General features: G+C 42.9%; 1 protein-coding gene across 8 annotated transcripts in view; it reads right to left on the bottom strand.

The window, feature by feature from the left end:
* Nucleotides 1-10,486: 10,486 nt before the first annotated feature.
* The window catches only part of LYPD6B (LY6/PLAUR domain containing 6B), a 166,825-nt gene continuing 164,918 nt past the window's right edge, over nt 10,487-12,393 (bottom strand). For all 8 annotated transcript variants that reach the window (XM_037167678.2, XM_037167681.2, XM_037167680.2 and 5 more), the window contains one exon: nt 10,487-11,209. In XM_037167678.2, the coding sequence (XP_037023573.1) occupies nt 11,045-11,209 (165 nt within the window). In that variant the 3' untranslated portion in view covers nt 10,487-11,044. The remainder of the gene's footprint in view (nt 11,210-12,393) is intronic.

Below are 12,393 nucleotides of genomic sequence, written 5' to 3'. Positions count from 1 at the left end.
ACCTTCAGGGAGCAGGAGAGACCACCCTGTAGCCAGCCTTTGGCCTCATTCACTTGAGTCCTAGAGATGACATTATTTATGGAAAGGTAAGCAGTTAGTTGGATGAATGCCCAGGGGCCTTGGCATTGCAGGTACTTAAATAAATCAAATGACCCAGAAAACTAGAATTATGAGAGACCTTCACTTGAACTGCCACCCCTCCCATACCCACTGGCAAAGGCAAAGGGCAGGGAGGACCCCCATCCCCTGCAAGGGGAGGAGGGCCAGAAGAATAAGGGGAGAGACCCAGCTTGGTGTGCCCAGTGTTTAGAGACCCAGAGACCTTGTACTGTCATGTTGGGGCTAGAAATTGACCATGCCCCCAGAAGTAAGACATGCTGCTTAGATTACTTCTGATGCAAACTTGTCATCTAGAATCCACTCTGTTCCTCAAGACTTTGCACTGAAGCTTCCCCAAAGCATAGAGGCAAGAATATACATTTTAATCAGGTTTTGGTTTTCATTATTTTATTGTTTTACTAAACACCTTTATCCCTATGGCTTGTTTTTTTTAAAAATCTGGTTATATTTCAGTTTCAGACATTTCTCAGCAATTTTCTCCAGGAAAGCCTAATCCTACCTGAGCATAAGGAAGAAATGCAACCCCATCATCTAAAAATTCAGGATAAAGACAAAAAGGACTAATTGAATATTGATCAGAGAAAGCTGTCTTGCTTATTCCTTACTTTAATATTCTTTCTTAAAGCATACCTTATCAGCCTGGCCTCTATTTTATGGGACAGATCTACCTACCAGCAAGATTAGCAAGAAATCGGAAATGCTACAATAAGATATTTAGATGGTAAGTCTCCAAAAGTGGAGTCATATCTGCCTCCTAATTAAGTATGGCTACTTGGAGAGACTGATGAATGTTGTAGCAATTATCACAACAGCAACACCAGCAGACATGCAGTGAGTTACAGCTCACATGCATTCAAGATGGACTTCGCCTCCGTGAGATTTAATTAAATGCACTACACATAAATAGTCTCACGCGTCCTAATTCCCTATCCCAGTAAGAGTAACCCTGGACTCGCAGCCTCCTTCTCTGCTGCATGACCAGGTGTTGATTTGAAAACTAAGAACAACTAATAAAAGTTCGACCCAAAGGAAAAACAAGCATTCTGGGCTGTCACCTCTGTCACCTTCTTTGTGTCTCTGTGGATTTTATCTTTTTATAAACATAACCCTCGCTGTCCAGAACATTGGAACACAAAATGTTTCCCACACCACTTATCAGCAAAATGTTAAGCCACTGAAAATGTGATAGCTGGCAAGACATGATCTTGTTAATTGAAATTCAAATGCTGATGGAATAAATTTGACATTGGGGAAGGTTAGAATGTGGAAGTGAGGAGAGACCAAGAGAGGAAATGCCCCTATATTGTCACAAGTAGCTTTAAAAAGGCCCTCAAAAGTGTGTCCTCACATATCATTTGGGGTCCCAACCGGTCAGAACACCTAGCCTACCCATCACCACTTGTAATAAAGGGGACTGCCCCGCCCAGCTGCCTTACGGAGGGGAGCACCAGGCAGCCATGCTCCCTCACCTGTGAGCCACACTCCAGCTCCCCACTATTGTTGGACCACAGTCCATGGGACCAGGGGGAACCAGCCTCTAAGCTGGACATGTGACTGTGTGGGAGTCTGGTGTGGAAACGACTTCCAAAGCAAGAAAGCACTGAGCAACTCAAATTGTGCCACAGATGTAAATGCAGAAAAGTCATGAGACAGAAAAGGGACAAGGGCCCAGACAGCCCAAGTCATGAAGGATTCCAGTGTGAGTCAGAAGAAGCTACAGGACCAAGAGGGTCAGGGAGCAGTCCTCAGGAAAAGGGATAACGTGAAAAGACACCAAAAGGAGATAGAATTGGGAAGTCACATTAAAGGCATTGCAACAGGGGAAGATCCAAGCTCCTCTGGTTTCCAAGGGTCTTGAATCCCAGTGGACCTTTCATTCCAGTCTCAGAGAGAACTGACCACATCAGGTTCTGTTCTGTCCAAAGGCCCACTTTCTCCATTGCCTTGTAGCTGAGATATGTATTTAGAAAAATAAATGTGAAAACTAAGGAACAGATGAGCTAGGCTGGTGTTTTTCTGGTGAGCATATTAAAGTCTCCTTATGTGACGAGCATCAAGGGCGGTGTAGAAACGCTCAAGATGAATTTACTTTTAACTGTCAAGTGCAATAGAACTGTTACCATCAGCATCTTGAGATGCAGACCAAAAAAAAAAAAAGGATAATTAAACCCAGCCTTTCAAATAAGCATGGTTGCAAAGGTTATAAAACACTGCAGTGTTGCCAAACTTGATAAAATCAATTTCCATCCGGTTGCAGCAAAAATTGCTGAAACCAACAAAATGAAAAGGATTAATAATTGGCATTAATACCTTATATAAATTAATTTGCTTATTTGCCTAAAGAAAATTAGCAAAACAATGCATTAAATAGAAGCCCTGCACATCACATAATATAAAGCATTTACTTCCTATTGTTTAAAAAAATTAGGCATTTGGAGTTTGAGGAAATCTAACCAGTTAATGAAAACAAAATGAGAATCTCTCTTTTTGTCAATAAAATGAAGTCAATTTGATGGGTGCAGAGGGGGCATCTTAATGACTTCAAAAGCACTGAAATATAAAGGGTAGCACATAAAATATATCTGATTGACTTAAAATGAAATGGAGGTAATATAAGTTCATGCTTTTTGCAGCACTTGCTGACTACCAGGTCTTAGGAGTCATTACTTCATTCTTTTGCAATAATTAAGAGGTGGGTGGAGGATAAAGAATATGCACAAACAAGATGGCAAATGCTGGTGAGATTAAGGACTTTGTGAAAAGCATCCCATGGTTCGTTTTAACAGATATGAATTGTTGGACAAGGCCACGGCTCACCTGCCACTGGCCCTATTACAGGAATCAACACTGGGCATAGTCGGAGGAGATGGGAACAGGGAGTTGAGGGCCTCCAGGGCCTCGTTTTTTTTTTCACTTACAATCATATCTCTTGTGTCACACACCCAGGATTCATTCGGTTCTTCAAGGGCTGTTATTCGCTTTGAGGACTTTTGGGCTCTAGGCTTCTTTCTTTATTTTTCACCCCTTCTTACCTATTCATTTTTATTAAGGATTCTGCCAGAGGTTGGTTTCTAAGTGTTCCCTGCAAAGGATGAATACATCAAAATTTGGCTACAATTTCAGAGTCTTAGAAATTTACCTTAAAAATCAGGCAGGAGTTCAGTCCATGAAGCAAAACCAGGGATGGAGAAAAGCAGATTCGCAAACAGAATAATATATTAGATTGCAAATCCATCTCCCACTTGTGTCTTATAAATAATTCACCTTCACACCTATTGACCCTCAAGGTTATTCACCCATTCTCTATCCAAGAGAACCAGAGGAGAAAAAGCCATCTCATTCCATAACCCGGGTCTCAGTGCCTTTAGGATGTCAGGGCATTCTAAACCCTGGCTGTAATGGCTGCAGCTCCTCAGCGGGAACCTGGTAGGCCAGGCTGGACTCAGAATTTAAGGTTGCACTGCCGACCCCAGCAGAGATTCCAAGAGGGCGTCACTGCACAGCCCCTCCACACGTGTGGTTTTCTAACTTGCCCGTGCAAATCTCAGATTACCCATCCCCTTCAGGCACAGCAGGCTTCTCTGAGGAAAAGAATTAAATGCTTATTAAGATTCTGCACGTGTGCCCTGAGAACTAACTGCACCCCACATACGTCAGGGTCGTCCTCGCATTGTTAGCACAAACACTTATCCGTGTCTGACAAGAGACTTCAAACCACTTCAGGTAATTGCATTTCCAGAGCAGCCGTAGATACAGAAATGCAGAAGATTTGGCTTCACCTCTTGCCTCACTCAAAAAGTAGATAAGATCTAGCATTCTTGCTTTTTTTTTTTTTTTGGAGTCAAAGTTTTGCCTCAAACTATTTAACTGTTTTCTTCCTAATCATAAACTCCATGTTTTTGGCTTGTCCCTTCGTTTGTACTATGTGCTTCATTATCATTACCTTATTAAATCATGGATTATCTTTCCACTTAATTAAACTCACTTTTCACTTTGAAACACTGCATTAAAAAAGAAAAATACTAATGTCATGTAGAATTATTTCACCAATCTATTATGTATCAGTCAAATAATTGCTCCCTGCCCCAGGTAGTTAAAGATGAGACACTGTTACAACTATAATCAAAACCTTCCTCTTGTCTTTCCTCAAATTCCAGAATTTTTAAGGCCAGGTAAGTACAAAAGAGCCAGATTTTGAATAGGACTGTGGAAACATCATCTAAAATCAATGGTAGACATTTGGATTTCTGATTAGTTACAAGAAGAGACTCACCAGAAAAAATGTGCATTTACCTAAGTTAGGCAAAATGCTGGGCTATTATTCTTTATTTGATATTTCAACTGAGTTGCATCTTCATTTTCCTTTGCTGGACGCACTGTAGCGGAACTTTCCTTTAGTGTCTGTCTACACATCTGACCAAAACGCATCTTCAGTCCATCAGTGAATTTTGGCCTAAATTCATTAGTTAAAATGAGGATAAATACTTAATAGTAATCTTGAGTCAGAATCTATTTCAGACTCAAGATTAATTTCACAATAAATGTAAAAATATTTAGAAATAACACATGACTATTTCTGATCATTCTTCAGAAAGCACATGGAAAGAGAGTGAACAAGAAGAAAACATTCTCAGAAAACACCGCCTCCTTGATTGGTTTATAGCAGAGTCCTAAGGAGTGATAGGCCCTTCAGATCTCGAGGAAAATGCCATGAGTGGGATTCAAATCAGTGCAGGACACTGAATAGGTCAACTGATGCAGGAACAATTACAAACACTAAAAAAACATTAAAACTGCCCTCTTTTAAGGCAGTTTCTCAAGTTTCTGACTCACCTACAGATAATGGAAATGGGTATGTACTAGATGGAGCCCAAGATCTTGGAGAATAAGCATTTCTGAAGGATTTCGTGTAGTCAGCACATACCCATCAAGTACCTAGGACACATTACTAATTCTAGAAGTCATTGTCTTACCCGCCTCATGTTCTGCAGCCGTTCCCTTTTATTTCTCTACATTTGCAAACTGCTCTTGGCTAAACAAAGTGTGTTCTATGGATCCCAGATGCTTGTGGAAGAAAAGCTGCTCTTGTGGAGTAGACAGGAAGTGCTGCATACTTTCTGGACTCCTTGGGGATTTGCAATGCACGTTAATCAAAAGAGAGTGCAGTGGGAATTACAAGAGGCAGGGGAGCTCCTCTGACCGGATCTGCTTCCCCACTAGCTGTGTGGTTAGAGCAAGTTTGTGCAGCTCCGGAGGGCTCAGCTCCCTTGTTTCCAATGAGAGCCCTTTCTCAGCTCCCTTAACAACTGCCCCCCAACACAGCTTTAGCTGGCGGGAAACTGAGCTGCCCAGCCACAACTGTTTCTTGATCCTTTTTAGTTCCCATGTTGCTCAGATATTTACCTGCTGTCCACATATGCCTCAGGAGACACTGAACTCCCTTTAGCTGTATTAAACTGAGGGTGACCACACCTTGCTTGTGATCTTTGGGATCCTGGGTGAAGGAGACCTTCTTCTCTTCCTGGTGAGTGTCCCGTAATACCTTCCACCATGCCCCCGACCCCTGTCTACTGCCCTGGACACTGGGTGGACAGAATAGGACAGCAATGGCCATCTCCTCACCAAAAGACACGGGGAAGGTGAGAATGAAAAGAACAGTGGAGAATGGAGCTAAAACCACAGGATTAAGTCCACCCTAGAACCTACTCTCCCTCTGAACATCCAGTTATGTGAGACAATACACTTTTTTACATCAGTTTGATTGGGGCTCTCAGTCACTTGCAGCTGAGGTCATCCTGATAGATACCACACTCTATGAAAGGTCCCCCTGCCCCGTTAGACCCTCAACAACTTTAACAGAATATATCTCCAAAACTGTTTGCTCCATGTTGCTAATTCTCCTTTGAAGAGTATTTTTAGGTTCTGCCCCCCCACCCCCCTAGATGCACTCACCTTGCCCTGGCTTTGCTTCTTACTGCCTCACTCAGCCATGACTCACAGGGAGTTTAGTCAATGGTCAGAACCCTGGTCATCCCGCTTGCCTGGAAGAGCCCCCACCCCATCCCTGCTGACCGGGTTTCCCGAAGCTCCCACATGTCCCAGGCTTCCCAGGACCGTTCCCAACACAGCAGCTCTGCCAGGCCAGTGTCCTCCAGGTGCTCCGAGCCCCTTAGCTGGACCAATTTTCATAGACCAGAAAAGCACATGTGCAAAGGTTTAGGAATCGTGATTCTCTCAGTTTAAGCATCCTCCAGCATTACACTGAGGCCCTGCACTATTGCTTCTGAACTGATGGCCAAAGACTACCAGTATCAGAATGACCTGTGTCGTGATAGGATGCTTGTTAAAAATGCAGATTCAGGGTCAGGCTGCCAATGCCTTGTTTTTCACAGCCCAGTCCTAGTTATCTCCAGTTCTGGATTACTCTAAAGACAGCTCAGAGGCCAAGGCAGTGAGGAAGGATGGGGAAATAGGATTGTGAAGGTGAAGGGAAAAGTGGACCGTGTGAGAGTACTGTTTCAGGTGCACAGCGGTGGCACCATGCCTACAGCAGACTCAAATTATGGCAGCCATGTGTTTTCCAGTTTCCACAACGTTCACCTTTGGGCATCTGCCACCGACCTCTGTCTTCTGTCAGAGTGTGTGCCCAGGCACATCCGGCATTGTGATGGAGCCCTCCACAAATCACAGGCTCCAGGGAGAAAATAAAACCTCCATATTCAAAGGATAGAGCAAAGTTTTAGAAGATGGCAATCTACCTGTCACAAAGATTTTGCATAAGAGTCAGTAATTTCACAAACATGCAGTGTATTTTCCTGATTCCACACTTCACCTTCCAAGTCCATGCCGGTTCACACTGCTCTTTCACGCCTTGCAGGGCTTTGTAAATTCTTTCCCAGTGAAAAACAGAAACCGACCCCCCCTTTCCTGTTGTTATGAAATATGTTTTACACAGTGACTGACATGACAGAATGCAGATTATATGGAAAATAATGCCTGCAATTTCTGACGACTAACTTCACTGAGTTGGGTTTAGAAGAGTTTAGATATAGCTGGGGGAAAAATTTTTTTGGTACCATTTTTTTCTTTTTTCTTTTCAGATCATAATTGATGGACAGGAATTCCAAGTTTATCCTAGCATGCAGGTCTATTCAAAATGGACCTTTGATGGGCCATTCCCTCACCCTCCTCATATTCATAGCTAATTCCCTTGTCTCCTTTATAACAACAAATTTATACATTCTCCTCCTCTCCTGCACCCACTCTCCAATTCTCACTGGACATTTGACAACAAAATACTTTTGATTTCTTGCTCACTAGAGGAAAATAAAGTTAGTCTCAAGCTTCTGGTACTTCGCCATGCCAGGTCCCTATGCAATGGAATAAAAAAATCCATATAATGGACTCTAATGATTGAATTTACTTTTTGTATTCTAGTTTTTAAATTACATTGGAGACACTACATAGAATCAACAATGCAGAGGATGTTCACGTTAAAACTCAAAGGTCAAGTGTTGGAGCCTGGGCCTTTTGGTCCCTAACATTACATTCCCCTCTTACTGTCTAGTTTAACGGCTCCCAAAGCGACTATGTATCAGAATCAGTTGTACGGTTTGTTAAAAATACAGATTTTCTGACACAACTGAGACATAGCAGATCTAACTTTCTGGAGTTCCATTTTGCTTTATTTTTCTGTCTTTTCTTCTCTTTCACCTTCCAATTTATACCAGCTTCCTGTATGAGTGATCTCATACAGCCAACAGGGACCCACTTACTGAAGGCATTTGGGAAGCACTCCTCCGGTTGGTCCAGTGGTTCTGGATTTTGTGTGCGCATCAGAAGTACCTGGAAGTGTTATTAACATACATGTTGAACTCGCAGAGTTTCCAATTCAGTATGTCCGAAATGGAGGTTTTGCATTTCTAACAAGTTTCTAGCTAATGCTGATCCCGTTGGTGAGGGACCACACTTTGAGAACCAGGGCTATAGCCCATGTTACCCATGCACATGCTTATTAGTCATTACCTTTCCAATTATGTGGCCAAGAAATGGGCTTCAGAGGAAGAAATAATCCTCTCACATCAAGAGCAACACACCTGGATGGACATCACTGTCAGCTGAGAGCTTTTTAAATTTTTTTCATTTCACATTCAATTTGGGGTTAGGCTTGCACTGCATCCTGGATCTACCGATGAGCATCTCCAGGATGCCCTGGGAATTTTATTGTTCTGAAGTCACCCAGCGGATTCTGATTTACTCCAAAAATTGGAAAACACTGCCTCAGATGGGCCAGACTTATGAGTCCACAAAGAACCCATACTAAAAAATTATGTGTTCTTTCTCTAAAATTCAGATTTAATGGATCATTCCATGTCTTTATTTGGAGATCTGGCACCCCAATTTACCAGGCTATCTTTGCCAGGAGTTTGTTTCCTCTGTGTGTTCTCTCTTTTGCACAACACAGCCCTGCTTTAAATGCTTCTGGAGTGAAATCCATACAAGTGTGATGTGGGGGGGGGGGGTGAAGAAGAGAAAATTAAAATGTTTCCTTGGAAAAGAAAAAAACACACACAAAGAAAAATTCATTTATCTAGATAGCAGAAATGAAATCAGAAAAAAATGTCTGCTAATGGTTTTTTTTTCACCAGACAATTCGTCAATTACACAGTCAAAAGAAACCCTGAGGAATAAAAAGACAGCGAAGATGGTATTAAAATGTTCCAAGTGAAGCCATATATAATTAATTTCAAACAAGCATAACTATGAAAACTCAAATACTTCGAGGTGCTGAGTGAAAGGTGGGATGAATGTACATCAGGCTTCAAAACTGATGCTTGCAGGTGAGTCTGCGGATCAACCAGAGACGGGGAGATAATGACGTCCTCCCCCTCCCCGCGTTATTACAAGCTAAAGAGCCTAAAGTTGAAAGGCTCCCAGTGCATCAAGAGAAAAAACAGACACACAGCCCAGAACCTGACAAGAGCACGTAATTACTAAGAGACTGAATCAAATGAGTGGAACAAACAAAACAGAAGAAAAATTCACTGATGCAGAAAACAAAGAAAGTAAGTGAAGTGATGTGGCAAACCCTTGCACAGGCTGCATAACCACCACCAGCACCCTGCCCCTGCAAAGCCAGCAGCTTTCTCCCAATGCAGGGTCACCATTTCAGAGGTTAGAGGTCAGCACTTTTACTGTAAAGGACAAAGCCATAAATCTTTTAGACTTTGTGGCACATCCGTGCTCTGCTGCACTTATCTACCCATTCTTCTGTTGTAGCGTGAAAGGAATCAGAGACAATACATAAACAAAAAGATAGGGCTATGTTCCAATAAAACTTTATTCACAAAAGTTGGTAGTTTCTATGGACTAAATGTTTACCTGCCCCCAACTCTAATTCATATGTTGAAGCCTAAATTCCTCACGTGATGGTATTTGGATTTGAGACCTTTTAGAGATAATTAGATCAGGAATGTAGAGCCCTCATGAATGGGAAGGAAGGGAATGGAGCTCTCTCCCTGCTCTCTGCCTTGTGACTCTCCAAACTGATGGTGTTCTGCAAACCGGGATCAGGGTGCTCAGCAGACAACAGTCTGCCAGCACCTTGGCCTTGGACTTCCCAGCATCCAGAACTGTGAGGAGTGAAAGTAGTTGCTTCAGCCATTCAATCAATGGTATATTTATTACAGCAGTCTAGCAGACTAAGAACACTGAGTCACGTTTGGCCCATGGGCCACAATTTGCCAACCCCCCTCATAGGCGAGCGCATGTGGCAAGGACGGCACTGTTAATGGGTTCTGTGGAGCACTCAGTGTCCTCATGGCTGGTTAACAAGGACCCTGTTAACTCGTCACTATCTGTACAAAGGCAGAGTGTCTAAAGATGATCCCAAAGTGTAAGGCAGAAAATCAGGATTCTAGGAGTAAAAAGAAGGTGCTCATTTGAAATTCTGAGACTGTTATACAAGGGAAAGAAAAGGAAACGACGGGACAAAAGGTTTTAGGGTGTTTTTACAAAGGTCCCCTTGGTGGCCCTGCCATTCAGAAGCTGACCGACCATGTGGGCCAGGTTCTTGAACTTCACTCTGCTTCTCCTGGGATGATATCATCCATCCTAATCAGGGAAGTTTTCCGACCATCTCAATTCACTAATTTTGCATTTAGCATCCAAAGAAGTATACTTCCCCAAAGGGAAAAATAAAGACTAAGTCACTTGGGCATGAAATTTTATACTTTAAGCCAGAAAAGAATCCTCCAGGATGCATGGAAAACATCACTGCAGTGACCTTCTTTATGACACTGGCAGACATCTTTCCTCTGAGATCTTCATGGAAGTCAACAAATACACATGCAGGCATTTTGCACTGTATAACTTAAAAGCTTTATTCCCCTCCCAACACACAATTAACAAATGAGTTTTATAGTCATTCAACAGGACGTTTTCCTCCTTTACTTGCCTTTCCCATTGACTACACATTGTCAGGGAAATTGCTTTCTCATCAGGGGAAGGTTTAGATTTCCTACAGACACTCTGAGCTAATCCCAGAATAAGAGGATCTGAGCCAGCAGCCTCTGCAGGAGTCAGTGAGGTCAAGGAGCCCTTTCAGCTAAAGGACCAGTCAGGCAGGGACAATATCAACTACCACAACCTGCCCATTGTAGATGCTGGCAGGATCCTCCCTGCAAAAGTGACGTAATGCAGCCTTTTTGACCAGGAAGCCTGGAAGCCAGATAATGCCCTCAGTCCGGGCCACATTCCCTTCCTCAATCCCATGGCCTCATGCAAGAGCATTTTAGTTAGCTAAGCAAACAACTGTACTCCTCACCAAATGCAAAATTTGTCTTTGCTCAAGAGTTCACTGTTTACACAGTTTTCAGTTTGTGCTTCAGAGGGCTGGTCTCTGCCCTTCCTGGAAATAATGGCATCACATCAATGGAAGCATGAAGACCCAGGCAAGTGCTGGCAGGTAGAGAGTGTGGGCGCTGCTCCCAGACGTTCTCTGAGCGTGCATTACAGCGAAGACCGCGTTAGTGTGGTTGGTGGGTAGTTCCACATTGCAGATCATTCCTTCACAGCAAGACCTGCACTCCTGTTACAAAGTGAAGAGGGGAGGAGAATGAGAGAATGAAGAATAGGAAGAAGAGGGAAGGGCAAAACAAAAAAAGAGAAAGGCTTCTCAAGCTGTCTGAGGACAGACAGAATGAGGTTGATTTTCCAGTCTATGGTACCATTGGTACCATAGATGGCCTATGGTACCACAGGCCCTTTGGTAGCACTCCATTGACCTGAAAATAAGGACCATCTGGAAAATCTTTCCATTTTAACTGTGATCTATTCGTATCACCCCAAGCATGAGCAAGGGAAGAAGAGGAAGGGGAACTGAATGAGACAGTCTAATTGAGTCAATAAATCTTCTAAAGGCTTGTAAGGAAAAATACCGAAATAAAAATGAAAGCTAGAAAGAAACACTTTGGATTGGTCATTGACTTCCTTTCTCGCTATTGTCTATGCCGACACCTGATTACTACCATTGCAGCAGCGGTGGCTTGCTAATTATGGCTGCTGAGAGGTGACAAATGCTTGCTCCCCCATAGCACTTCTCAGGGGAAGCCATCTCCTGTCATAATACCTGGTAAAAATGCCTTGAACTGATAATCCTAGCCATTCATAGAGACTTCCAGAATGGCTAGGTAAGATAGAGTAGTGACTCTTATGTATCTTTATCAGTGGTTTTCAACCCAGGCTGCACATCAGAATATCCTGGGAACTTAAGAAAAAAACCAGTTTCTGATGCCCAGGACCCCACCCTGAAGTCCTGTTTCTGCTGGTCTGGGATGCCCCCGCCCCATCACAACTCACAACAGCTCTCAGGACCGTCTCTGTGCAGCCAGAAATAGAAGCCACCAGAGTCAGCACCATTTTCTATACATACGGGCTAAATCAGATTCTAAAACTCATCAAATTAACATACTTTCAAGTAATTTTTTCTCAAACATTTCAGGATTCCAGAATATAAAAGAGTAAAATGCTCATTTAGAACAGTAGAATGAGAAAATCAGCGAGATCTAGTGATCTAAAATGTATCTATAATTCATCGTATGGAACCGAGGTTAACTTTCAGACTCTCACTTTCTCATCTAAGCAGAGATAGTGGGTGAGACAAGGTCTCCTTGGTAAAAGGCGCCACCATTTTCCTCCTTCCACTGTCCAGCTTCCCTGCGCAATGTTCTTGGTCATTTCTGGCCAGACCCAAAACAGGTGAGCGGAGCCTGG

The sequence above is a fragment of the Artibeus jamaicensis genome, unplaced genomic scaffold (genome assembly GCF_021234435.1).
Source record: "Artibeus jamaicensis isolate MK-2021 breed Jamaican fruit bat unplaced genomic scaffold, CSHL_Jam_final contig_603, whole genome shotgun sequence".
NCBI lineage: Eukaryota > Metazoa > Chordata > Mammalia > Chiroptera > Phyllostomidae > Artibeus > Artibeus jamaicensis.
Note: the sequence above shows the minus strand (reverse complement) of the source record. Positions and strands in the feature narration are given on the sequence as shown.